A 27410-nucleotide genomic window follows, 5' to 3' on the forward strand; every position below is an offset into this window, starting at 1 on the left:
CCCACAACACCCCCCTGCCTCTATCCGATCCTGGTTGGCTGTAAAGCAGGGACCAGAGCCCATTCCGGCGGCCGCCAAGGAGTTAAGGGCTGAACCCGCCCCGGCTCCGCCTCGCCTGCGCCTGCGTTCGGGGCGGCAGAGGCGCAGCGCTGTGTCGTGGCGGGGGTTGGGGTTTTGCTACTGGGCTATGAGCACCACGCACCCCACCGGCTCCTTGTCTCTGTCATTAGCAGCGTTGGGTTAAGCCGGACCGGGTGGCGGCGGAGCTCCCCCAGCGCCGTGCTTCGGGGGGATGTGAACGGCGCTAGGGGTGCTCGGTGGAGCCGATATGGAGCGGGAGAAGCAGCCGCGAAGGCCTGGGCTGGCACTGAGGGGGAAACGGGTCGAGGAAGACGAGGGGGAGGCGGCGGGGCCGTGGCCGGGCTGCGGGAGGCTGCGGCCTTCCTCGTATCAGGCGCTGCGCAGCGCAGTCTCCACCCTGGCGCGCATCGACGATTTCTACTGCGAGAAGATCGGGGCCGGCTTCTTCTCTGAGGTCTTCAAGGTATGCGCCGCCCCCGGGGGCTCGCCGGGGGTCTTTGGGGAGGGGTCCGGGCGTCCCCTGTACTGCCGCGATGGGGTTTAGTGGGGGGGGGTCTGGTGGAGGTGCTTGGGGAGCCCGGCAGCCGCCGCTGCTGTTGTCCCTCCATCGGAGGGTGGAGGGTAGCGGCAGATCTGTTCTGCACTGGGGTTACCGGGGGAGACAGCCCCTGGGGGATGCCCAGAGCCCGCTGTGGGGTCCAGGTGTGCTGGTGGCAGGAGGTGCAGCCGCTCCAGGGCAATCCCCAGTTAGGTACACAGGGAGCTCGCTGAAAGTGAGAGGGGTAGGAGTGGGGTGATACTGCAGAGCCTCCCCGGCTGTCACCCCGCAGCTGCCTTCATGCTACAGCCATCTGATGCTCAGGGTGGGCGGGCACAGCCTGCCAGAGCAGGGACGCTTTTCATGTGGTTATGCACAGGTTGGGGTCCTAGCAGTGGCACCCACCTACTGCCGCTGTGTCCCAGCTGAGGGGAAGTGCACGTGCGTGTTGTTTTTGTCCTCGGTGTCATCACTCAGCATGCTGTAAACCACTGGGCAAGTGCTGCCCTTACACTTGGAGCAGCTTCGAGAGCAGCTCTGCCCTGCCAGGACCCCGCTGCCATCACTGGGATCCTGCCTGTTGAAGGAGCAGCATGTGGGGAGGGGGGATCCAGGGATCCAGGGTGGGGACGCAGGGGGAACACGCATTCATGGTTGCTCCCACGAGGCCATGGCCTCTCCATTGTCTGGGCTCCTGTTATCGATTCCTGGCTGGAAGCATGTGGCGGCACCTGGGAGCAGAGGGATTTAATAATGCCAGGTGTGGATACAACTCTTTAATAATGGATGCTGCCCTGTCTCTGCTAGGCTAAGGTGTCTCCTTGTTCACCGTCCCTGCTCCCCTGGCTCACCCTCCCCCCCAGGAGCCACAGTGTGCTCCTTGTGCTCCAGCACTGCTTCCCCCGGTGGGGCCATGCCTGCAGAGGGGCTGGGGCTGGAGCCTAGAGCAGGCAGCAGTGGGAGGCAGGGTCAGGAGGAGGCCAGATGGGGTTATGTGCTGCATGGTGGGTTGAGGCCAAGATCTCAGCAGGATGGTGGAGCAGGCCCAGCCTCTGAGCTTGGGGTTTGGGGCTGGTGAGGCTCGTGAGGAGGATGCAGCTTGTCAGGGCAGCACAGGATCCCCTTTTCTCCCACCTCCCTTGTTCCCACAGCACTTTCTGTGGCCGTGGGTGCTTGCAGCTCCTTCTTCCATACAGACACCAGGTCCTGACTCATTTCAGTTGTAGTGGTTGGGTGGGTGAAGGGGGGTGAGGAGGGGACCTGAACCTCCATCCCCATGCCCTGGCACACAGCTGGCCCAGGGGCAGGCAGGGCAGTGGGTGCCAGCACAGCCAGGGTTATCATAATTAGTTTCCGGAATCCAAACCCTCCTACTGGAGCATGCGTATCAGGCTCTGGTGGTCCCTCTGGGGGTCTCTGGGGGTCTTTCATGCTGAAGGCTCATAGTCTTCCTCCCTCTTGTCCTTCTCCTTTGTCCAACTTGGCTGTATGTCAGAGACTTGTGCAACGTCCCCTGCAAGCTTTGTCTTCTAGTTGTTCTTCAGCTTTCCCCTTCTCCTTAATCTCCTGGCCAGATATCAGAGACTTGCATAGTGTCCCATGCAATAGTCATAATAGTTAGCAGGTATTCTGAAACCCCCCAGATATCAGAGACTTCAAGGAAAAGCCTACAAATATATTCCCCTTCAAGCTCTCTATTGACACGAATTGCTAAAACATTCCTTTGCAAGATGCAAGAACTATATACATTAACCACTCTGTTTTTCTTAGACTTGTGGTTATACAAGGGTATGTAAGACAGAAGGTCACATTCATCATACCATGCGGCCCTAGCATTGTTCCATATTGACACGAATCAGATGAACACATTTCACAATATGATTGCAGTTCTCTACAAACTTGGTCTCAGTGAATCATTGCTACAATCTAAAAGGGCTGCTGGTACAGGCACATTTGTGTTGGCATATGCTATTCATAAATTGTTTGCTCCAGTACAATCAGCATTACTATAGTTTCTGTGCCATTTGTTGTCCAGTATTGCCGAAAGATTGGTTTCTTCACATCTCCTACACCAAATCCATGAAAACTTATTGTTTTTTACTCGCCCAACGTGGGGCTCAAGGAAATTGAGATAAGGATGATAGTCAAGAGAAGTAATGGGCAACACATGGACTGGATTTTTTTTATGAATGTATTAGTTGTGAAGAATTTAAGAAAGCAGCAATTGTAAGGAATATGTTTCATATTAGTGTGGTGAAGGGACGAGGTGGTGTGTGTGTAAATTGTCCACCTCGTTGGTGTTGTGATGATGTTATGTTTATTTTGGTGTGGGGAATTCCTTTTCTTTTTGATGGAAGTGAAGTTTGTGAACATTGTGATAATTCTAAAGAGTATATTGTCATTATTCTTAAATATGCTTTTCAGAAAGGTGAGGGGTGGAATGTAGTGGGTTTACATGGCAAGCTTTTGGTAGCAGGGGGCCATAGGTGTGGCTCCTGTGAGAAGAACCTAGAAGCTGCCCCATGTTAGGTAAGGGCCCCGGTACTGACCAGAGCCAAGCCAATAAGCGACGTTGTTTGAGCCAGAGCAGGCTGTTCCCCTGCAGCCCATGGAGTACCACGGTGGAGCAGGACTCTGAGCTGCAGCCCCACTGCCACGGTTACCACTGTGGACACCCTCTCAGCAAGAACCAGAGGGAGTGCCAGAGTGGATGTCTCCACAGTAACAGATGCCACTTTGTGGGGTACTCACGTTAATAAAATTCCATTGAACGTCAAAGGACCAATTGGGAATGACTGTAGTGTATTGCTGTTAGGACAATCAAGTACATCTTTGACCAGATTGTTTGTTTTGCCGAGGATAATTGATGCCGAATATAATGGACAAAAAAAAAAAAAAAGAAAAAAGAAAGGGAGACGTGGAGTAGAGTCATGGTGAGATGCAGAGTAGTGTCGCGGAGAGACGCGGAATAGGGTCGCAGAGAGACACGGGATGCAATGTTGTATCAGACTCTACCATTCCTCCGCAGACAGTTGATATATATACAGTGTTACATAATTTGACAGATGTACAAATGTTCCTGGGTAATATTCAGTGGGTTTGGCACATTGTAGAGATCACTAATGACGACTTAGCTATATTATTACCTTTATTGCGAGGAAAAAGCGTAGAGCAGGAGGTTAAATTAACAAATGGGCAACAGCAGGCTCTTTCACAAATAGTTTCTAAGCTTGCATCTGGCGCTGCTTGCAGACGTATAGCAGAAGTTGCACTCTCCTTACTAGTAAGGAGATGTGCCTCATCCGTTTGCAGTGCTAGGTCAGTGGCAAAAAGAAAAGGTGGAGAGTAAGGGGCGAAAAAGAAATTAATTCTCTAGGGTGTGTGGACATTGCAGCAAGCTGCTTCTCCATCTCTCTGATAGATGGAGCAGATTGAGTCTGGTGTGTCTGTGTCAGACATTTTTTCCATCCTTTAAACCACTGTTGCATCTCCTCCCCAGATCCCTTGCTTGCTTCTCCATGTGCCATCCACAGCAGGCATGGAGGCTGCAGGCAGCATCCTAGCTTCACCCCCCCCGGGGGCTGTGCCTGGACATCACTGTCCTCATGGAGATGCTGGCTCCAGGATGCAGCCCTTTGGCTGCATCCTGGACAAAAAGACATTAACGGTATCAGGAGGATGCCACTGACATTAACAGCACTGGGAATAGGAATGGCATAAATGAAACAGGAGATAGCAAGGGTGGAATGATAGGGCAGCATTTTCGAATTTTGGAATGGATTTTCCTACCGATTCAGCCAAAAACAATTGTTCAAACACGGGCAGAAGCTATCGCAGAGTTAGTACGTAAGAGTTGCTCTCAGAGGATTGAGATCAGCGGGCAGGAACCAGGAGATATTAGTCTGCCGATGACTTAGGAACATTTGAAATGGTGTTTACAGCAATCCATACCACTACAAGAAGCTGTGTTAGGTTACCCAGGATTGGTACATTCCTGAACTCCAAAGGGGCCTCTCTGGCAAGTTATAAGACCATATAAATGGCAGATAGTACCATGGCTTTCATCCCAACCAGTGGTGGGTCACATTGTATACACTGATGCAGGTGAGGCAAGTAGGAAGGCTGTGTGTTTGTGGTACAAGAACAGAAGTTGAGAGAAATACATAATTCCGGGGGAGACAGGGGATTCATTACAAACATTGGCATTGTCTGCAGTTGTTTGGGCTTGTCAATGCTGGATGCATGAGCTGATTAATATCGTCTCAGGCTCTCTGTATGTTGTCAACGTGGTAAACCAGATAGAGAATGCCTTGATACGACACACTAAGAGGGACAGATTATTTCTGCAGCTGCGAGACGCCATTCAAGGGAGAACTGCACCTTACTGTGTTATCCATATCCGTAGTCATCAGGTCTCGATTGGGTTAACAGAAGGTAATTCACAAGCAGACAAGTTGGTGACTATAGTCACAAAGGGGCCTGAGAGTGATTTTGCACATGCGCGAGTGTTGCACGAAATTTTACATCAGAATGCAAAGGGTCTTTGGAGAATGCTTGGATTTACTTGGACAGAGGCGAAAGGAATAGTAAAAGTGCGCCCTTCCTGTAGTCATCATGGACCAAGGTTAGGTTTGGGTATTAATCCACGGGGTGTTAAGGCACTTGAGGTATGGCAAATGGATGTAATGCATGTACCGGAATTTGGTACTAAAAGATATGTGCATGTGGGTATTGATACCTTTTCAAGATTCATATGGGCAACGGCGCAGGGGGGAGAAAAAGCACTTATAGAATCATAGAATCATAGAATATCCTGAGTTGGAAGGGACCCTTAAGGATCATCAAGTCCAACTCTTGACACCGCACAGGTCTACCCAAGTTCAGACCATGTGACTAAGTGCACAGTCCAATCTCTTCTTAAATTCAGTCAGGTTCGGTGCAGTGACCACTTCCATGTGTGCAGACATCTCACGGGGTGTTTTACCATTATGGGAGTGCCACAGCAGATCAAGACAGACAGTGGCCCAGGATATGTCAGCAAAAAGATTAGAACATTTATGAAAATGTGGGGAGTAAAGCATATCACAGGTGTTCCATACTCTCCCACGGGCCAAGCGATTGTCGAACAATCACATCAGGTTTTGAAGGAACAATTAGCGAGATTAAAAGAAATCAAGGACATCAATGAGCCGTTGTCCAAGGTGCTGTTTGTCTTGAATCATTTATGTTTGACTGGTGACCGAGAAGACCCTCCTGTGAGTATTCATTTTCAAACAATAAATATACCACAAATAAGAGTGAATTACCGAGATCCTGCTACAGGAACTTGGAAAGGGCCATATGGATACAGAAATACAAGTAACACCTGTGATTACAATGACACTGCTAGGCAGGGTTTAGGGGCTTATGGTGCGGAGACTAGGGGTAACAACTATAGCGTTTGGAACAATCATACAGCTATGGCCTTACCTCCTGATGTTTTTCTGATTTGCGAGGATAGGGCCTGGCAAGGTATCCCTGCGAATGCTATTGGAGGTCCATGTTACTTAGGTAAACTTACTATATTTGCTCCTAGCTTGTTACAGTTGTGTAAGATCACCAGACATAAATGGGCATTGCTCACACCTGATTGCAATGATAATGTTGAATTGCTTGGCGTTGCGGCTAGAGTAGCATTGGCAATTTTTGTGCCAGGCCACACATAATAATTTAGAAAATAACAACTTAATCTGCGGCCACACAATAATTTAGAAAAATTGGTATGCTGGGCCCAGAAGCAAGCCAATGCCACGACAGAAATACTTGAGGAGATGTTACCAGATCAAAATAGTCTGCGACATGCGCTTTTACAGGATCGAGCTACTGTTGACTTCTTGCTTTTGGCTCAAGGGCATGAGTGTGAGGACTTTGAGGGAATGTGCTGTTTAAACCTTTTTTATCATAATGAGTCAATTCACAAATCCATTACTTTCCAGAAAGAGCACATGAGAAAGATTCAATATGATATTAATCTTTTCGATCAATCGCTCACTGATTTGTTTGAAATGATGCATAGATGGTTGCTGGGATTAATCAAAGAGGGATTTATAATCATCATTGCGTGTTGTATTGTAATAAATGTGGTTAAAGGGTTACTTGCAAAACTGTTACATCGGGCTTGGTTTGCTCAAAAAGAAAAAGGGGGAATTGTTGAGGGATTTTTGAAACAGCAAGGAGGCCATGACTTTCTTCAGCTGAGCAATCCAAACTACCAGGACGACTACAAGAAGTTCCCATTACAGTGTTCCCATATCGCCGTTTGCGGAATTAAAAAATATTGTTGCCAGCAGCTGGCTTCAAGGACGGGATCTACGTGACTGCTAATCACAAGGGGGTTGTTTTCTTGCAGGTGGGGTTGTTTTCTTGCAGTGGTTTGTCTGAGTGCTTTTGACCAATAGTCTTGTGTGAGACACTATCTGCCTCTATTAAATTTGCTATAAAAGTCAGGCTATTCGGGTAATAAAGAGGGAGCATGATCTGACCATGTTGGTGTGTGTCATGTCTTCGGCCGTTCTTCCTGCAACAAGCCCCCATTCTTCTATCCCTGGCTTCACCACCGCTGATGTTGCTGGCTCTGCCTACACCTCATCAGCCTCCCTTGTGGGAACAAAAATGTTGTTTTTGCAGAGTTACATTGTTTAAAGGTAAGGAATGTGGTATTGAGATATGTGTGCAGTGATAATAAAGCTTAAGAGACAACCTTGTAAAATGCCAACAACCAGACTCCTTAGTGCAATTAGGTGAAAATCACAGTGTCAAGTCAGCTAACTGAAGAAACATTACCACCTCACAGAGTAAAAAAGTCAAAAGAAATTTGAAATTTAATAGGCCAGTAACTGAAAGCCATGTATTGTCTGTGAAGCATCGGATATGTTGTGAACCTGGACTCCCCAGGTAATGGGGAAACAGGGGATGGTCCTGGTCTTCGAGAAATAAAGTAAATAAACTGTACAATGTGACTAGAAGGTGAGCTCCTGCTTGTGGGACACCCACCATTGCAATCGCGAATAAAATTGCTAGTTCACTGAGATCCTTGCCTGAGCCTATGTTATTAGCTACTGAGTGTTTCTCACATCCTCGCGAGGGCTGCTGGTTCCTGGCGGCTCCCTTGGTTGCCTCAAGTGGTCTCAATGCTGGAAAAAAAGCCCTGCCTGCCTCCTTTACTGATCCGACTCCTACGCCATGGGTCCCTCTGCTGCTACAGCCATCGAAGGCTTTTGCTGTTCTGCCCCCTGCTGACCTGAATGTGCCTTTTGACCCAGGACCTATTGGCCTTGAAAAGGAGATGGATATGCTTTTCTTCAATCCGGGAAGAACGGGATACATAAGGCCTGAAGACCGAGTTGCTTGACAACTTAAAGCAAGACATATTGTTCAAAAGGAATGGAAAATGGAGACTGTTAAGTCATGGAACTTAAAAAATTATTTGTTACCTTTCCTGATTGTACATATGTGTTATAAATGAGGTCTCAATTCAATCTGAATTTTGTAATATTTATAAAACAAATATTTTTTTAACGTTATAAAAGCTATAAAAGGCAATTAAACAGCGCTGGGTGTGCGGGGAGTCTATGCTCAACCAACACGCACACACGAACATCAAACATTATAAATAAATGTATACAGAACACTGCTTTACATAATAACCCGAGTATGCCTATACATACATACAATCTGGATAGGTAACAAACAATCCTTTAAGTTCCATAACTTAACAGTCTCATTTTCCATGGGGAAGGGGCAGGCAGGGAGGAAGCAAATTTGCTGAGGCAGGCCCAGGAGCAGCAATTCAGTTTTTCTTGAATGATCCGCCTTTTCTGCATGATGAGCAGCTTTTCCAGTCCTGCCCAGTAGAAGACCTGTTGCACTACTGGGATACCTGGGAGCTTAGGCACAGCTGCTATGGAGTTGTCTGTGGCATTGTGTGTTCCTTTACCTGCCCTCAGCACCTTCCCATGCTGTCCAATGGGGAGCAGGGGTGCAGGATGCTGCCCCTGCGAGACAGCTCTGGGCTGGGACACTGGAGGAATGCTGGGGGAGGGGAGGGGGGGTACCGAGCCCCTCTGGGGGCTTTTGTGGTGGTTTTACCGTACTGGGCAGCTAAACCCCACAACCGCTCTCTCACTCCCCCTCCTTTAGATGAGGAGGGGGAGAAGTAAAGCAAAGAACAACTCACGGGTTGAGATAAGGATAGTTTAATTAAAGGGAAATAATTATAATAATTAAATAAAGACTACCATGAACTAACAATTTAACTAAGGGGAAAATAAAAAGGGAAAGGGGAAAGGGAGGGGAAAAAAGGAAAATAAAAAGAAGGGAGGAAAACAAACAAACAAAATAAATGAAGGCTATATGGAAGTGCAGAGGAAAGAAATTACTCTCTACTTCCCACAAATGAGCGATGATTGACCACGTCCTTGAAGCAAGGCCTCAACGCACGCAGCCGGTGTTCGAGAGGAGGACCGACGTCTTCCAAACGAGAGCCCACCCCTCCCCTCTTCTTCCTGTTTCCACCTTTTATTGCTGAGTGTGACATCACATGGTATGGAATATCCCTTTGATTGGTTTAGGCCAGCTGCCCTAGTGATGTTTCTCTCCTCACCTTTTGCCCACCCCCTAAGAGGGTTAGAGAAAGGCCTAATACTGTGCCACTGCTGCTCAGCAGCAGACACAACACTGGTGTGATAACACCGCTGTTCCAGCTACAACTGCAGAGTACGGCACTGTATGGGCTGCTGCTGGGAAAGTTAACATTCCAGCCAGACCCAATACAACCTCCACCCCTTATTCCATAACATTTGTGTCACACTCAGATCCCCATACTTTAGCATACAAGCATCCTCATCATTATTCCTTGTCTTTTAACAGGACAAGGATTTAATAGGACAAGATTGATAGGCAGGTGTATCTTCTCATTCCATAGGTCTTTCTTGGAAAACGTTCATAAGAACTGTTGATGATTAGGTCTTCATCTGCCAAAGTGGCCACTCAAGGCAGGTGGAGTTGGATGTCTGGACGCGAGCACCAGCTTAGCTCAAGTCCTTGTTGCACTGCCCGGCTCCTTGCAACGTTGACCTGTCGTTGATCCTACAGCATCTTCCTACAACATATAACTTAGATTACAGATTAGTTTTCTCTCAGTGTCAAATCTCCTTGAGGCACACACTTGATATCCCCATTCCTTTGCATGACCCACCAGGTATACCCTGGTCCTTGGGCGAAGACAATCCCACGAGTGGGTTTGCCTTTTCCCAAGGCAGGAGCAACCCACACTGCCTTCCCCATCCACCTTCCTACATGCACTACGGGAACTTTAGCTCCTTTCACAGTGTGTAGGGGTTTTGTTTCGGCAGGACCAGCACGGCTGTCAGACCCCCTATTGTTAACTAGCCAAGTGGCTTCTGGTAGATTTGTGTCCCATTGTTTCCATGTCCCAGCACCTAATGCTCGTAACATAGTCTTTAACAGTCCATTGTACCTCTCAACCTTCCCAGAGGCTTGTGGGTGATAAGGGATGTGGTATACCCACTCAATACCATGCCTCTTTGCCCAGGAGGTAATAAGATTGTTTCGAAAATGACTCCCATTGTCAGACTCAATTCTCTCTGGTGTACCATGACGCCACAATACTTGTCTTTCCAGGCCCAAGATAGTATTTCGGGCCGTGGCATGGTTTACAGGGTATGTTTCCAACCACCCAGTAGTTGCTTCTACCATGGTGAGTATGTACCGTTTGCCTTGGCGGGTTTTTGGAAGTGGTCCAATATAGTCAATTTGCCAGGCCTCACCATATTGAAACCCTAGCCATCTCCCCCTGTTCCAGGGAGATTTTACCTTCATGGCTTTCTTGATTGCAGCACAGGTCTCACACTCATGGGTAACCTGTGTGATGGCTTCAATGGTCAAGTCCACCCCTTGATCACGAGCCCATCTGTAAGTGGCATCCCTCCCCAGATGTCCTGATGTTTCATGGGCCCATCGAGCTATAAACAGCTCACCCTTACGTTCCCAGTCTAGGTCCACCTGAGCCACTTCAATTTTCGAAGCTCGATCCACTTCTTCGTTGTTCCGATGTTCTACAGTAGCGCGCCTCTTGGGCATGTGGGCATCTACATGACGTACTTTAACATCCAGGTTTCCTACCCGGGCAGCAATATCTTGCCACAGGGTAGCAGCCCAGATAGGTTTACCTCTGCGCTGCCAGTTGTTCTCTTTCCATTGCTGCAGCCACCCCCACAGAGCATTTGCCACCATCCATGAGTCAGTATAAAGATACAATACTGGCCAATTTTCTCTTTCGGCGATATCTAGGGCTAGTTGTATGGCTTTTACTTCTGCATACTGACTCGACTCACCTTCCCCTTCCATGGCCTCCACAACTCGTCGTATGGGATTCCACACAGCAGCTTTCCATTTCCGATGACTCCCTATCACACGGCAGGATCCGTCAGTAAACAACGCATACCGCTTTCTGTCCTCTGGCAACTCATTGTATGGTGGTGCCTCTTCAGCACGGGTTACCTCTTCTGTTGGTACTCCGAAATCTCTACCTTCCGGCCAGTCCATAATCTCTTCCAGGATTCCTGGGCGATTGGGTTTTCCCATTCGAGCCCGCTGTGTAATTAGCGCTATCCACTTACTCCATGTAGCATCAGTTGCATGGTGTGTAGTGGGAATTTTCTCTTTGAACATCCAATGTAACACAGGTAACCGCGGTGCCAAGAGGAGCTGTGCCTCTGTACCCACAACTTCTGAAGCAGCTCGAACACCCTCATATGCTGTGAGTATTTCTTTTTCAGTTGGGGTGTAATTGGCTTCTGATCCTCGATAGCCCCGACTCCAGAAGCCCAGAGGTCGGCCTCGAGTTTCTTCTGGGGTTTTCTGCCAAAGGCTCCAGGTGAGGCCATGCTCCCCAGCTGCAGTGTACAGTATATTTTGCACAGCTGGTCCAGTACGGACAGGCCCAAGGGCTACTGCACGAGCTATTTCTTGTTTGAGTTGTTCAAATGCCTGTTGTTGCTCAGGGCCCCACTCGAAATAGTTTCTCTTTCGAGTCACTCGATATAGAGGATTCACAAGCTGACTATAGCCTGGCACATGCATTCTCCAGAATCCCACGAGGCCTAGGAAAGCTTGCGTTTCTTTTTTGCTAGTTGGCGGAGACATTGCTGTTATTTTATTGATCACATCCATTGGAATATGGCGACGTCCATCCTGCCATTTTACCCCCAAGAACTGGATTTCCTGTGCAGGCCCCTTGACCTTGCTCTGTTTAATGGCAAAACCAGCTTTCAGGAGAATTTGGATTATTTTCTTCCCTTTCTCGAAAACTTCTTCTGCTGTGTTGCCCCACACGAGGATGTCGTCAATGTACTGAAGGTGCTCAGGGGCTCCCCCTTGCTCCAGTGCAGACTGGATCAGTCCATGGCAAATGGTAGGGCTGTGTTTCCACCCCTGGGGCAGCCGATTCCAGGTGTATTGGATGCCCCTCCAAGTGAAAGCAAACTGCGGCCTGCATGCTGCTGCCAAAGGGATGGAGAAAAATGCATTAGCAATATCAATTGTGGCATACCACTTGGCTGCCTTTGACTCTAGTTCGTACTGAAGTTCCAGCATGTCCGGCACTGCAGCACTCAGTGGTGGCGTGACTTCATTCAGGCCGCGGTAGTCCACTGTTAGCCTCCACTCGCCATTAGACTTTCGTACTGGCCATATAGGACTATTAAAGGGTGAGCGAGTCTTGCTGATTACTCCCTGACTCTCCAGTCGGTGAATCAACTCATGGATGGGAATCAGGGAGTCTCGGTTGGTGCGATATTGCCGTCGGTGCACCGTTGTAGTAGCAATTGGTACCTGTTGTTCTTCAACCTTCAGCAATCCTACAACAGAAGGGTCTTCTGAAAGGCCAGGCAAGGTAGACAGCTGCCTAATCTTTTCTGTGCTCAAAGCAGCTATGCCAAAAGCCCACCGGTATCCTTTTGGATCCTTGAAGTACCCTCTCTTGAGATAGTCTATGCCAAGGATACATGGAGCCTCTGGGCCAGTCACAATGGGATGCTTTTGCCACTCATTCCCAGTTAGACTCACTTCAGCTTCCAGTACAGATAGTTGTTGGGATCCCCCTGTCACTCCGGAGATACAGGTGAGTTCTGTCCCTTGGTAGCCTGATGGCATTAAGGTACATTGTGCGCCAGTGTCCACTAAAGCTTTGTATTCTTGTGGTTCTGATGTTCCAGGCCATCGGATCCACACAGTCCAATAAATCCGGTTATCCCTCTCCTCTACCTGGCCAGAGGCAGGGCCCCTCTAGTCCTGGCTGGAGCGTCTGCCACTTAATTCTTGCAAATGAGAGGTAGAGGTCTCTTCATCAGGGTCAAGAATAACATCAGCTCTTCTACTGCCTCTGGGGTACTGCCCCATGGAAACTGGAGCAGCATTTCTCTTAGGAACCCCTCTTCTTGCTGCTGTATTTCCTTTCAGTTCACGTACCCGAGCAGCTAGGGTTGAAGTAGGTACACCATCCCATTTCCTCATATCTTCCCCATGGTCACGCAGAAAAAACCACAAGGTGCCACGTGGTGTACGTCTTGGGTACTCTCTCTCTTGAGCGCGCGAATGCTGATTCTTAGTGGCTGAAGTATCACTCTGTCTAAATGAGGGGGAATATACTCGTTCCACTCGTTCCACGAGCTTGTCAAGTCCTTTAGACAGTTTCTCCACAGCTGAGACACTGGACTGTAGCGGAGCAGAGAGATTGTCTTCATATTTTTGAAGCTGGCAGGACATATCATACAATGTTGGTCCCCTCCCCTCATCCCAGTTAATTGATGCCAGGGTACTGGCATGTGCTGGTGGTGCACTCCGCACAAATCTACGCCACATGGATGTTGTGCACTGGACTTCATCGGGGTCTTGAGGTGTCTGGGCATTGTCCAAATCACTATAAATCATCTCCCGCACAGCTAATTCCCGCAGATGCTGGAGACCTTTATCTATAGTGGTCCACTTGCCTATTTGATATACAATATCTTCCTTATGGGGATATCTTTCTCTCACAGCCACCAGGAGTCGTCTCCAGAGGCTGAGGGCCTGTGCTCCTCTCCCGATTACTTTGTCGATTACCCTTTCTCTAGAGAGGGATCCCAGCTGCTTGGCTTCATTGCCTTCTAATTGTAGGCTATTGGCCCCAGCATCCCAGCATCGAAGCAGCCAAGTGAGGATGTGTTCACCTGGGCGTCGACCATAATCCTTTCGTATTTCTCGCATCTCACTCAGGGATAAGGATCGAGTGATTTCTGATTCCTTTATGATTTCTGTCTCGTCTTCCTGCTGTTTTTGTGATGGCCCTGCTTTAGAAGTGCCTGCCATTTCCCCTTCTTCCTCCTCCTTAGGAGAGCCTTCTTCCCTTACTAAACGAGCTGACCTCCGTTTCCATTTTTTTGACTTGACTATGGGGGCGACTGATACCATAGTTGGTTGGTCTTTTGGGTCAGCCACATCGTGTGTTACTTGGTCATCATATTCAGAGACTTCCTCCCTCTCTTCAAGTTGCTGGATGATGTTAAACAGTGTTTGATAGGAATAAGCCAGGACCCAGCACAATGCTGCAAGCTGTCGTTCTCCGGCATTATCAGGGTCAGGACATACAACTCTCAAACATTCTACTAATTTTTTAGGATTTAGCACTTGCTCAGGGGTGAAGTTCAAAACTATTGGAGGAGACACTCGTGACAGGTATCTGCTAACATCATCCCACACACCTAGCCACTCACCACAAGACTGTTTCGGGACAGATTCCCAAGTAAGTTTTCTAAACAATCGACTAATCTTAGAGAGAAAATGAAACTGGTTGTTCAGAATTAGAAATAGCAATACATGGGTTACAGATGGATCTTCAAAATACTCCCAAACGGTTGTAATTAGCCCACTATGAAAGGAGGGAAAGGTACCATTCTTAATATTATTAATAAACTGGTGTCCAGATGAGAAAAGGAAGGCAGTGTAGTTCTGAATATTCTCTGAAAGATAGTTTCCATGGGACCCAAATGATAACAGTGCAGAGCCTGAATTCCAGATTAAAACCAAGGTCAGTGCTTGGCAGCACAGCGAATTAAAAAAAGTGAACACAGATTGTAGCACTTTGTCGGATCGGATATATAGGAGAAAGGAGAATATGACACGGATTGCATGACATAGGAACAAAGCTATTATTATTAACAGGGCAATGTACATGGTTACTAGCAAGCAAGCGTGTTAGTTATATGCGTTTAATCAATTCTATTGTTATCTCAACCCTTCGAGCCCCACGTTGGGCGCCAAAAAGGACTGTGGTGGTTTTACCGTACTGGGCAGCTAAACCCCACAACCGCTCTCTCACTCCCCCTCCTTTAGATGAGGAGGGGGAGAAGTAAAGCAAAGAACAACTCACGGGTTGAGATAAGGATAGTTTAATTAAAGGGAAATAATTATAATAATTAAATAAAGACTACCATGAACTAACAATTTAACTAAGGGGAAAATAAAAAGGGAAAGGGGAAAGGGAGGGGAAAAAAGGAAAATAAAAAGAAGGGAGGAAAACAAACAAACAAAATAAATGAAGGCTATATGGAAGTGCAGAGGAAAGAAATTACTCTCTACTTCCCACAAATGAGCGATGATTGACCACGTCCTTGAAGCAAGGCCTCAACGCACGCAGCCGGTGTTCGAGAGGAGGACCGACGTCTTTCCAAACGAGAGCCCACCCCTCCCCTCTTCTTCCTGTTTCCACCTTTTATTGCTGAGTGTGACATCACATGGTATGGAATATCCCTTTGATTGGTTTAGGCCAGCTGCCCTAGTGATGTTTCTCTCCTCACCTTTTGCCCACCCCCTAAGAGGGTTAGAGAAAGGCCTAATACTGTGCCACTGCTGCTCAGCAGCAGACACAACACTGGTGTGATAACACCGCTGTTCCAGCTACAACTGCAGAGTACGGCACTGTATGGGCTGCTGCTGGGAAAGTTAACATTCCAGCCAGACCCAATACAGCTTTGCACTGCGTTTAAATGGGAGTGCCAGCTGTGGGGAGGACCCAGGCCTTCTGCTCACTCTGATTAGCATGCTCTTTAAACAAAACTCTGTTTTTTGCTGTTAAAAGGGCCCATATCCCTTGTGCCCAGGCTGGGGCTGCTACCAGCCCCATCCCTTCCCCCAGCCCATGTGGGCGGCACTGGCAGCAGATGGGATGGGGAGCAGGGACCTGCAGGTCAGGTGAGGTGTCTCCTGCTAGGCGCATGATGCAGGGGCTACACAGGGTGCTGGGAGGCATCAGCGGAGGGTGAGGGTTGGCTCCCAGGTAGGGATCGGTAGGCTGCTGCCTCCCCCAGTGCCAGGCTGAGCTCAGCTCCGGGGAATGTGCTGGAATTCCTGTGTACAAGGCCAGAGTGTGGAGAGGTGAGGGGGGAACTCATGCTACCTGGGGAGGCTCTGCTGTCCACTCCCTTCGATGCTGGCATTGGGGGGGGGGGGGGGCAGACACGACAGGAAGGGGATGGAAACCCCATCAGTGTGGGCCTGCGTCACCTGAGGCCATGGCTTGCTACGTCTAGGGGCTGTCACTGCTTCTGGAAGGCATTCAAGGTGCTGGGATTGTGCCAGCCCCTGACAATGCTGGGTGAAGGGGACAGTGCATGTGGAAAGCCACCTGCCAGGCTGGAGGACCCTCACCCCTTCTCCTGCATGACCAGGGGTGTCCTCCAGCCGTGGAGCAGGCAGGACAGATGGCAGGACAGCTTATGAGCAAGCTCAGGGTGCTAGATGACCCTGTGGGCTTGTGGGTGGGGCTGTGCTGGGACCCTCTGAGCACCAAGGCCAGGCTGCACTGCCGGGGGACTCACTGGGATCCCTGGGAGAGATCCCATGGTGGCGGGGGCGGAGGGGTCCCAGAGCTTCCCTCCTACAGGATCCTCCAGGATTACATTAGACGCCACATGGTGTGCTCAGGCCTGACCTTGGCTATTGCAATGGGAGGAGGTTTGTTAGTGAGGAATTGGGCTGTGGGTGCAACTCAGCCACTTGGAGTGAGCCACCACCCACCAGGGGATGCTCCCCACTGCTGCTGGCCTGGATCCGGCCCTTCCCACAGTGGATGGCAACTGGGGAGTGCCACAGTGCATGCCACTGGATGTTCCAATTGCAGCTGAGTGGCAACCCTGTGTGAGGCAGCATCATGGGACTGAGCCAGGTGTCGGCACCCGGCAGCTGCTAGTGCCAAGCTGGAGTGACCCAGCTGGTCCCGCCAGCCCCATGCCACATGGGAGGGCAGCACTGCCTGCTGGATGAGCTGGCTCTGCATGCTGGGATGTGCCAGATGCTGGTGCCCACCACCGGGAGCTCGTGGGGCTGGGGGTGTCAGTGAAACACATCTCATCCCTGGCACGTGTCCCTCTTGTCCCTATCTCTGCAGCATGTGCTTGGGGATCCTGTTGTTTTGCAGATGCCCTTTGTGTTTTGCCAGGGGGAGGGGGGCAGGGCGGAGCATGGGGAAGGCCAGGGGCTGGCACAGGCACAGCAGCTTCAACCAGCATTGACTAAAAAGGAGAAGAGTGTTGAGCTGACAGCAGTGCTGAGGAATGCCTGTGCCTCTGTGTGCAGCTCCCTGTGTGCCAGGGGGGCAGCTGCTACTAGGGTCCCATCCCACCCCCTGCACTTGCTCAGGAGGGGATCCCCGGTATTGTCCCCTATCCAGAGCTGGGGCCCCTGTGCCTGTCCCTTGCCCCCATGCAGGGTGGGGGGGGGCAGGGGTGTCCAGGCTTGACTGCCTTCCCAGCTGCTGTTCCTGGCAGGGGGCCAACTCCTGGTTCATGCAACAGCATTGGGCTGGAGCCAGCTAAATATATGGCTTCAGCCAAGCGCTGTGCCCTGCAGGGCTGATTTGGGCAGGATGCATCCCCTCTGCCCTCACCCCCCACCAGCTGTTTGGGGTCTGGCTGGGCTTGTGATGCTGAGCCAAAAAAGCCAGCCTGTGCTGCACACCTGACTGTGCCCCAGTCCTGTACCTCTGGGGCTGAGATTTTGGCTTGCAGTAACTGCCAGCATGTCTCTGGGGGTCTGGGCATGTGTTGGTGTTGAAGAATGGCTCAAAGAGCAAGGGCACGGGTCCCTAGAGGAATTGTACAAGCAAGGCAAAGAAAATACAGAGTTTATAGCTATGGAGTAGGCCAGATGAGAAGCACTCTTGTGAAATATGCAAGGAGCACTCTGTCCTTGAGAGAGAGATAAACGGGTGGATCTGAGGCCCGGGAAGACAAGGAAGTAGCTTATACGCTGTAACCGCAAGTAGGAGGAACACTTCTAGGCTTAGCCAATAGGATAGTGACCAGTAGGCATAATTATCGCTGTGTGTATAAATATACGGATATCTGTGCAATAAAGTTGAAGCTTGTATTACCACTCATATTGAGTTGATCACTTGCTTCCCCGTGCCGAACTCAGCGGGTCCCGCACCCACATGTTGGGGGGAGCACAAAAAGTAGAGTGCCTCAGGGAGGGTGGGGTTGGCTTTGGGGTGCTGTTGGGCTGGGAGAGCCTCCCCCCCAAACTCTGTCAGTCCCTGGGGTGCTCCACGTGTGGGGTACTGAGCCCTCCCTTGTACCCCCCTGCAGGTGCGGCACCGCCAGTCGGGGCAGATCATGGTGCTGAAGATGAACAAGCTGACAAGCAACCGGGGCAACATGCTGCGGGAGGTGCAGCTGATGAACCGCCTCTCACACCCCAACATACTCAGGTAGGTCCCACTCCCCGGAGCCTGGGGGGCTGGACGAGCTCCTGGGGCTTGTGTCCCGTCTATCCACCGCCCCCTGGGCCACGTTCAGCCCTTCTCTGTCTTGCAGGTTCATGGGGGTGTGCGTGCACCAGGGGCAGCTACACGCACTGACAGAGGTGAGAGCGGGATGGCAGCCGTGAGTCTGGAGGTTTCCATGGGGACAGGGTGGCTGTGCCATGGGGTGGGAAGAGAGGTGGGGACCCAGCTTTAAGGGATGGAGAGGGGGGTGCAGTGAGGCAATGGCTGTTCCACCAGTACATCAACGGCGGCAACCTGGAGCAGCTGCTGGACAGCCCTGTGCCCCTTTCCTGGTCCACACGCATCCAGCTGGCCCTCGACATTGCCCGTGGGCTGCACTACCTGCACTCCAAGGGCATCTTCCACCGTGACCTCACCTCCAAGGTATGGTCCATCCTGCTGCCCTAGCTTCCCCATACACATTGAGGAGCTGCACGGTGCCCAGGGCATCCCAGGAGTGGCGGCTGGTGAGGTGGGGGCTGGCGGTGTGACAGGGTCCCCCTGTCCCCCCAGAACTGCCTGGTGCGCTGCGAGGCCAACGGCTACACAGCTGTGGTGGGTGACTTCGGCTTGGCGGAGAAGATCCCCACCTACAGGTGCATGGGTGGCATCTGCCTGTCCGTCCCCATCTTTGGAGCAAGGTGTTCCAGCTTGATGGGAGCAGGAGCTGGGGAGGGATGGACTTTTGGGGTCCAGCTAGAAGGGCAGGGATGGGGGCAGTGGGGTGATTCCCATGTGCTGGGGACCCATGGGACAGATGAATACGTCTGGGGATGGGGAAAGGGCATGGTGTGGGTTGCCTGGTGGCAGGGAGAGATGAGTCATGGGGTGCATGGAGGACTGCTGGCGCAGGAAGGGAGAGGGAGGTTTGGGGGGGGATGGGGGCCTCTGACATCCTGCTGTGTCCCCCAGCGAGGGCAGTGAGAAGGAGCCGCTGGCTGTGGTGGGCTCCCCGTACTGGATGGCGCCCGAGTTGCTGCGAGGGGAGATCTACAATGAGAAGGTGATGCTGCATGGGGCCATCTGCAGGGTTTGCAGCCCTGGGGTCAGCTGGGCACACAGAGGGGCATGGAGGGATGGGAACAGGCATCCCCAGGGTGCTGAGGAGGTGGGGACCCAGTGCCGCTCTGCAGGGAGAGCTCACAGAAGCAGAGGCATGTCGCCTTGGGCTGCAGGACCCCCCATGACTCCCCTCTCTCTGCAGGCTGATGTGTTTGCATATGGCATCATCCTGTGTGAGACCATTGCTCGTGTCCCCGCGGACCCTGACTACCTGCCCCGCACCGAGGTGACTCACTGGGACAGAGGGAGCAAGGATGACACGCGGTGGGACCTGGGGACATGTCACCAAACAAGGGGGACCAACGTGAGCAGAGCTCCCTGCCTGTGGCAGAGGCTATGGGGAGCTGCCCCACATCTTGGGGTGGGGATACCACATCCCCAATGTCTCCTGGCAGCAAGAGGGATGCTCTCTGCCCATAACCTGTCTTTGGAGCCCAGAATCAGCCCAGAGAGGAGGGTGGGTGCCTTCAGGCAGGGAGCAGGAGGGATCTGTGTCCCAGCACCCTGCAACCTTCCCCCTGCTTGGGTTACCACAGGGTCCCTCCTTCCTTTATGCAACCATGGCGTGTCACCTTGTGGCACCTGGCCTCACTCTTCCCCATCTCCCTGGCACAGGATTTTGGCCTGAATGTCACTGCTTTCCACACCATGGTGGGACTTGACTGCCCAGCGGCCTTCCTCCAGATGGCTTTCCACTGCTGCAGTGTGAGCCCCTGCCGCGGGGATGTCCAAATCCTGGTGTCCCATCGGGGGTTGCCTTTCCCTGCCTACTGGAGCTGCTTCCAGGTGGTGCACCCCAAGGGCTGGGGGGTGTACTGCAGCCCTCAATGGGGACCCATCCTGCCTGCAGATGGAGCCGACCTCCCGCCCCTCGTTCCTGGAAATCACACAGTGCCTGGAGGGCATCCTGCAGCACCAGCTAGGCACCGAGGGTTTGGGGGCCCCCCTCTTCAGCACCAGGGACAGCCTGCCTGTGCCCAGCACAGCACCCATGCTCAACGGTATGTGGGTGTCCTGGGGGCGGGGGGATGCCCCTTTACCACCCCACCAGCTATTGGGGAGCAGGCTGGGGTAGGTTTGTAGGAAGCAGCCCCACTTCTCACTGCCTGGGCTGCTTCCTGTTTTGCCCCATGGTGCCTGGGCACACCCAGGGCGCCAGTGAGACAGACAGACAGACAGACAGACAGACACACACACACACACACACACTCCTGTGCCCTTGCTCAGGAGTAGCCAGGAGGCCAGCCAGCCATGCCAAGCAGTTGCTCCTGCATGAGTTGGGGAAACAGCACCTGCAACTGGACCAGCACCTGTCCTGCAGCCAGTCCGACATATTCCCCTCCAAATTGCCCACCTTGCTACAGCTGCCTGAGCCCTGTGGCAGGGCCAGAACAAAGGAGACACTACTGCGCATCAACCCCTTCTCCCAGCGTGAGGACCTGAAGGGGGGGAAGATCAAGCTTTTTGATATGCCCAGCAAGTCTGTCATCTCGTTCACTTTTGACCTGCCCCCTCCGGCCTCGCTGCAGCTCTGCTCCCCCATGACGCCTGAGCCAGCCATAGAAGTGCAGTGTGACTTCTTGGTGCCTGCTGCAGCCCCCCACAAGTGCCACTCACTGCCCACCTCCCCTGAGCTGCCCTGCCATGGGGGCCTGGCACTGGGTGTGGAGTCGCCTGCCCAGCCCCCCAGCTCGAAGTGGAGCCGGGAGGATGCTGGGGAGCTGGGAAGTGGGATTCACGCCTCCCCCCCTGGTCCCACAGCAGGGGAACAGATGGACTGCAGCCCCCACAGCCCCAAGCTGCTGTAGGTCTGTGATCTGGCACATGCTGCCAGCAAATTCATCCATGTGACAGCCTCAGGTGCCCAGCCCTGATAAATGGAGCCATGGGCACCCAATGGGCTGCTCATCAACAACAACCATGTGGTGGTCAGCAAGCCACTGGCTGGGGGCAGCAGGTTGGAAAGTGGCTTCTCCCAGCTCAGCATCCCCTGTGCGGCAGCAGCGCTGGAGCAGATGGAACACGTGGCCTTGCTGCCTGGGCATAGCACTGGCACTGTTGGAGCTGGATGAGGTGCTGTACTGCCCTGGCTGCTGCTTGGGGCCTTTCACTTTCACCTCCGTTTTCCACCAGCCTGCGCCCAGCCCTCCCCACTACCAGAACCTCAACTGCTAAGCCAAGAGCCTCCTCTGCTGCGACCACAGCCGCCTCCAGAAAGCCCAGGGGCTGATGCTGGCGGAGCCCAGCCTGAAGCTGCCAGGAGTGCAGTTCTAGTGCTAGAGACCACAGCTGCAGCCAGGTGCTCCTGGGAGCTCCCCTTGTGTGTGGGGTGGCTTTGTAAGCCTGGGGTTTTGTGTCCTGTTCCCCCCTCCAATGAGTCTGTCCTTGCTCACCTGGTGGCCATGATGGCAATGCTGAGGTGCCTGTTCCAATGGGATTGGCCTTGGGGGGGGCTGCAGGCAGCACCCAAGCAGGCTGGCTTTTTGCAGAGGTCCCAGTGGGGCTGGGCTGTAGTGCAATAACACTGCTGCCCCAGGCGGCAGGGCCCATCCTCTATCCCCAAGAGCTCACCCCTCAGTGGGCTCTTGCAGCCCCCTGGGATGGGGGGGGATGTCCCACTGCCTCCCCACAAGTGTGGGGAACATTCCTAGTCCCCCACAGGGGCATGCAGAGTGGTGATGTTAGGGGGGTGCAGCACAGCAGGAGGGTGCCACTGCTTGGGTTTCCCTGGGTGTTGAGCCCTCTGGCATGCGGGACACCCTCCTGCCCCAACACCACACCAGGGTTGCGGGGACACATCTGCGTTGCCCCCCACCAGCAGTGAGTACCCTGTGCCCCCCCCCCCCCCAGTGCCTCCTGGGTAGCCAGGGGGACAAGGGGAGATATGCCTAGCAAGGATGGGAGCCAGCTTTCTTCCCTCCTGCACAATGCACTGGTGAATGTAAAACTCTTGCATTTTTTATTAATGTTAATAATAATTGCTAGTAATATATACCCAGCTTATTTAAAGCGTTCAATAAAAAAGTAATGTCCCAGCAAGCCAGGCTGCCACATGTGTCTCTTGAATGTACTGAGAAGGGTGGGGAGTCCAGACCCCAAGGGTGACATGGACTTGGTCTGGCTGTGTCCCCTGGGGACCGTGAGTCAGCTCTGGCTCAGTGCCTCTGAAGTGGCAACCTCAATTGAGGCAGCTTTAGTGAAATTCCAGTTTCTGGTTTGGGATCGTTGGCTTTGTGTCCTGAAGTCTGTGTCGGGGTGGTAAAGGCAGAAGCAAACAGCAGACAAGCTGTCTCTATTTGCTACAAAGTAGGTTCAGCCAGTGGACAAGACAGAGGAGTGGTGGACCTCCAAAACACCTGCCTTTAACAGCCCTGTGCTATTCAAGCAAAGTGGTTTACATACTAATTAATCAGTATTGAGACAGAGAACAAGATAAAGGACGTTGATTCCTGTAGGTCTTAGCTAGCACAATTGTATGTTAACGACCCCAAAGATAAGGGAGTAAAAGACTATGCATAGATAATGGAACCAGCAAGAACTGAACCAAGTGTATATGGGAGTTTGGGCTACAGGAGTACCTGGGAGAGTACCTGAAAAAAAAATTGGTTTAAAGGAAAATGCTCTCAAGGTATGACAAAAGGAATATTCACTAAAGGTAGAACACAGAAGGGGAATGGAAGGAATAATTAATAACTTTCTTAAATATGGGCTATTAGTAGAATGTGAGTCAGAATATAGTACTCCATATAGGCCCAGTTAGAAAGGTAGATGGAACCCATCGTATAGTCCAGGACTTAAGAGCCATCAATAGGATCACAAAAGATTTATACCCTGTAGTAGCCAACCCCTATAACCTTTTGACAAAATTAGAAAACAGTCAAGTTTGGTTCACGGTACTAGATTGAAAGGATGCCTTTTTCTGCCTGCCCATGGTGACTGAAAGCCAGAAACTCTTTGCCTTTGAATGGGAAAATCCTAATAGAGGATGAAAAACTCAGCTTACTTGGACAGTGTTACCACAGGGGTTCAAGAATAGCCCCACCATATTCGGGAACCAACTAGCCTATAATCTTGAAGCTTGGAAAACCCCTTCAGGAAAAAGGGACACTGCTGCAATACGTAGATCACCTGTTGATAGCTACTGAAGAAGAAAAGGAACGTGTATAATGGACTATTAGTTTACTAAATTTTTTTGGCACTAATACTGTGAACCCAGCCTCTTTCCTTAAGTAACAGTTTCCAGATCACCCATTTGTGATTGCATCAAGACCATGGAAACGGTCTCCAGCCATCCAGACTTAAAGGATATACCCCTAGAAGATGAGGAGGATTGGTATATATATGGCAGCAGCTTCATCTGCCAGGGAGTTCACTTAAGGCAGAAATAATAGCCTTTATAAGAGCTCTTGAGCTGGCAAAAGGGAAAAGAATTAACATTTGGACAGATTCGAAATATGCCTTTGGTGTGGTGCATGCACACGGGGCAGTTTGGAAGGGGAGAGGACTCTTATCATCCTCGATTAAACATGCAGAAGAGATACTGAAGTTACTCCAAGCGGTATACCTGCCTATTAAAGTTGCCATTATGCACTGTAAAGGACATCAAACAGGATACTGATATTGGAAGAGGAAATCGATTGGCTGACGCAAATGCCAAAGGGGTGGCAGAACAGGCATCTGAGAGTCAAATTTTGGCACTACTACTAGGAAGAGAAAACCAGGCATTAACAAAAGCCTTAGAAAATTAAGTAGAATATTCTAAGATCGATTAGAATTAGCAATTAATTGAAGATGTAAATGGAAAATGTTACCTACAGGTTTAGCACAAATAAATGGTGGGAAAATCGTGATACCATATTATATTGGATGGTAATTGAAGAACATAATAAAGCATGCTGGGGAGCTGAAGTAGTATAAGAGTTTTTAAGTAGAAAATGGATAGGGCCTAATTTGTATACTATTGTCAGACAGGTATCAAAACAGTGCCAGTCATATATCTTAAAAATAACCCACAGACAGGAATCAAACCCCAAATGGGAACAATAGGGAAGGGAAATGTTCCTGGGAAACAGTGGCAAATTGATCTTTTTCAAACTCCTAGGAAAAGAGGGGTTTAGATGCTTATTGGTACTAACAGACACCTTTTCCAGATGGCCGGGAGCATTCCCATGTAGAACTAACAAAGCCAGAGAATGAAATTATAGTGAGATTTGGTGTACCCTCAGTGATGTCATCTGACAGGGGACCACAGTTCACTGCAGAACTGACCCAACAAGTCAGCAAAGTGCTAGGGATTGACTGGCAACTACACACTCTGTATAGACCAGGGGCGAGTGGCCAAGTGGAAAAAATTAATCATTTGATAAAACAACAGATTGCTAAAATCTGTCAAGAAACCAATATGTATTGGTATCAGGCGCTACCCATGGCACTTAGAATTAGAACTAGGCCTAGGAGCAAGGAAAAACTAAGCCCCTTTGGGATATTGTATGGCAGGCCTTACCAAATGCCATACAAAGGAGAAGATCTAACGCAAGTAGGAAACCAATATTTATGACAACATATTATAGTTTTGGGCAAGCAACTAGAACAAATCAGTAAGAACATTTTAGGCACTAGACCTTTTATTAGCCTCCCAAGGGGGAGTATGCACTTTAATAAATATTTGTAGCTGTATGTATGTAAATGAGGCAGGACGAATTGAGACTGATCTCAAAAAATATTTGGAAAAGACCAAGATCTTACATAAGGTAGTTCAAGATGACACCTTGTGAGGTTTTTGAGAATTATGGAACGAACTGACCTCTTGGTTACCCAAATTTTCTTGGCTTAAGCAATTGTTTATAGGAATATTGATCTTGCTTATACTAGTATTCTTACCCTGTGTATTAGTACAGTGTGCATTTTGGTGCTGTATAAAAGGACTAGATGATTATGAAACCTGGAAGTGTAACCGAATCAAGCACCAAGTAGAAACCGGTAAGAATTTTATGAAAACTTTGAATCAAGAAGGAGTGCTATAAGCAAAAGAATTTGCCTTAGGATAAAGAAAAGGGGGGACTTGAGACAGGGAACAAGAAAAAGGATGTTGATTCCTAGGTCTTAGCTAGCACAATTGTATGTTAATGACCCCAAAGATAAGGGAGACTGTATGCATAGATAAGGGAACCAGCAAGAACTGGCTTGACTGCTGAAGTCTGTCAAAGACAGGAAGGGCCAAAAAGTTAGCAGCGAGGAAGACTTACGCCTTCATCAAAAGACCACCAGAGTACACTGGATGACCACCCAAGGACTCCAGTACACATGCGAATAGGGTTGGGAACTAATGCTTTGCCTGGACTGCCTGAAACCTGGCACTGAGCTGCTGCCAGGATGGCTCCAGCCTAAACGTTGGTGTAGTGAGCACCTTGGCGGAGGCAGGCTAGAGTCATGCCATCCCCTGCTTCTGCCTCCAGGCTGGGGCTGCTGCAGGGTGGCAGCATTGGCTGTTGCGGCTTGCTCATGGGGGCATGGGGCTGAGCTGTGAGGCCATGCTGCTCTGCTGGAACACTTCAGCTGGGGTTGTGGCAGGGCTCTGCAGCACAGGAGGGGGCTGATGTGCATGGGGCAGGCTCCAGTGTGGGGCACAGCAGGGCTGAAGCAGAGGGGGTTGCGGGTTCTGTGAGGGAAAGCAGAGGGATACGTGCTCAGTGGGGCCAGGCCAGCTCCCAGGGATGGGGTTTCCCACATTTTTTCCACCTTTGCTGCCCCTCCTTACACACTCCAGAGCTGGGCAGACTCAGGCTGAGCTCAGTGCAGTGCTGTCAGGGCCAGTGGCCACTGTCACTTGAAAAGGGAGCTCAGCCCTGCCGCCTTCTCACAGATCTGGAGGTGCAGGTCATCCAGACCTTCATGTGGCGCTGGTTTGATGTTCCCACAGCTTATTATGGCACAGGACCTGTTCAGCTTCTAGTGCCATGGCCTGTATGGAAAAACACCACGTCGGGGCTGTCACTGCCCCATCCAGTCTCTGCTGAAGCTGCCGACAGCTGGAGCCAGCAACATTTTGGGGTGGCAGGGATGCAGCAAGCAGGGGCTGGGCACCCGGCCAGACAGAGCCGTTCCTCCCCATCAATTTCAGACACCTCAAGAGGAAGCAGTGGCGTGCCAGGGAGGTGATGCACGTGGCGGGGACGAGCCCCATACCCCCACAGGTGGGAAGCTCTGATTTCCCCCCTCCAGGAGGACCAGGGAGGTGTGTGGGAGATAGGGGTGGTGCTCAAACACTTTGTCTAGATCCCAAATAAAACCTGTAGTTTCCTTTGTTCTCTCTTGCTGCCTCCTGCTTGCATGAGCCCTCTGAAGCTCGGCTTTCCTTCTGCATGGCCTCTGAGCATCTCAGCACACCACTGCCCAGTGCTCACACCAGGCACTGGGTACTGGTGCTATTTAAAATGTTTCTTAAGGCCTTGCTGGAGGAAAAGGGATTTGGGCAGGAGGTGTTAGCCTGGACATGCCATGGGTACTGTTCGTAAAGTGAGCCATCCACCCAGAACCAGAGGCATTTGTGATCCCATTGCTGCCTAACTCCCCTTCCTCCAGACAGCCGTACCAGGCTGCTCTTCTGCAGCCCGATCCAGTACACAGTGTCCACATTGTTCAGGAAGCTCTGGGGAAGGAGCAAAAGGGTCTTTTTGCAGCTTTTCCATGGCATTTAGAGGCTGTTGTATCTTCATCTCCCCACCAAAGCTGAGTAGCTCTGATGCCCCATTCCAACCTAGGGGTGCCAGCATCCTGTGCCACCACGCCATGCTCCGGGGATGACCCTTGCACCATCCAATGCTTCAGCAGGTCTGGCCCCTCCAAATGGAGCCCTCGGCTACCACTCTG

General features: G+C 51.0%; 1 protein-coding gene and 1 pseudogene across 11 annotated transcripts; both read left to right on the plus strand.

Moving 5' to 3' along the window:
• Positions 1-27295, plus strand: part of LOC140000521 (endogenous retrovirus group V member 2 Env polyprotein-like) — a 187690-nt pseudogene extending 160395 nt beyond the window's left edge.
• On the plus strand, positions 106-22580 carry LOC119714884 (dual specificity testis-specific protein kinase 1). 11 transcript variants are annotated; one of them, XM_072030428.1, is made up of 10 exons: positions 106-544; positions 18301-18422; positions 18529-18577; positions 18717-18863; positions 18993-19120; positions 19392-19482; positions 19684-19998; positions 20157-20246; positions 20392-20542; positions 20769-22580. In XM_072030428.1, the coding sequence occupies exons 1-10, from the start codon at positions 329-331 to the stop codon at positions 21347-21349; spliced, it is 1890 nt and encodes a 629-aa protein (XP_071886529.1). In that variant the 5' UTR covers positions 106-328; the 3' UTR covers positions 21350-22580. The 11 variants fall into 11 exon arrangements, with proteins under 11 accessions (XP_071886529.1, XP_038027910.1, XP_038027921.1 ...); XM_038171982.2 differs by having other exon boundaries at positions 19684-19845; XM_038171993.2 differs by having other exon boundaries at positions 19684-19767.
• Positions 27296-27410: the final 115 nt, after the last annotated feature.

This window comes from Anas platyrhynchos, chromosome W (assembly GCF_047663525.1).
Source record: "Anas platyrhynchos isolate ZD024472 breed Pekin duck chromosome W, IASCAAS_PekinDuck_T2T, whole genome shotgun sequence".
NCBI classification, from domain to species: Eukaryota; Metazoa; Chordata; class Aves; order Anseriformes; family Anatidae; genus Anas; species Anas platyrhynchos.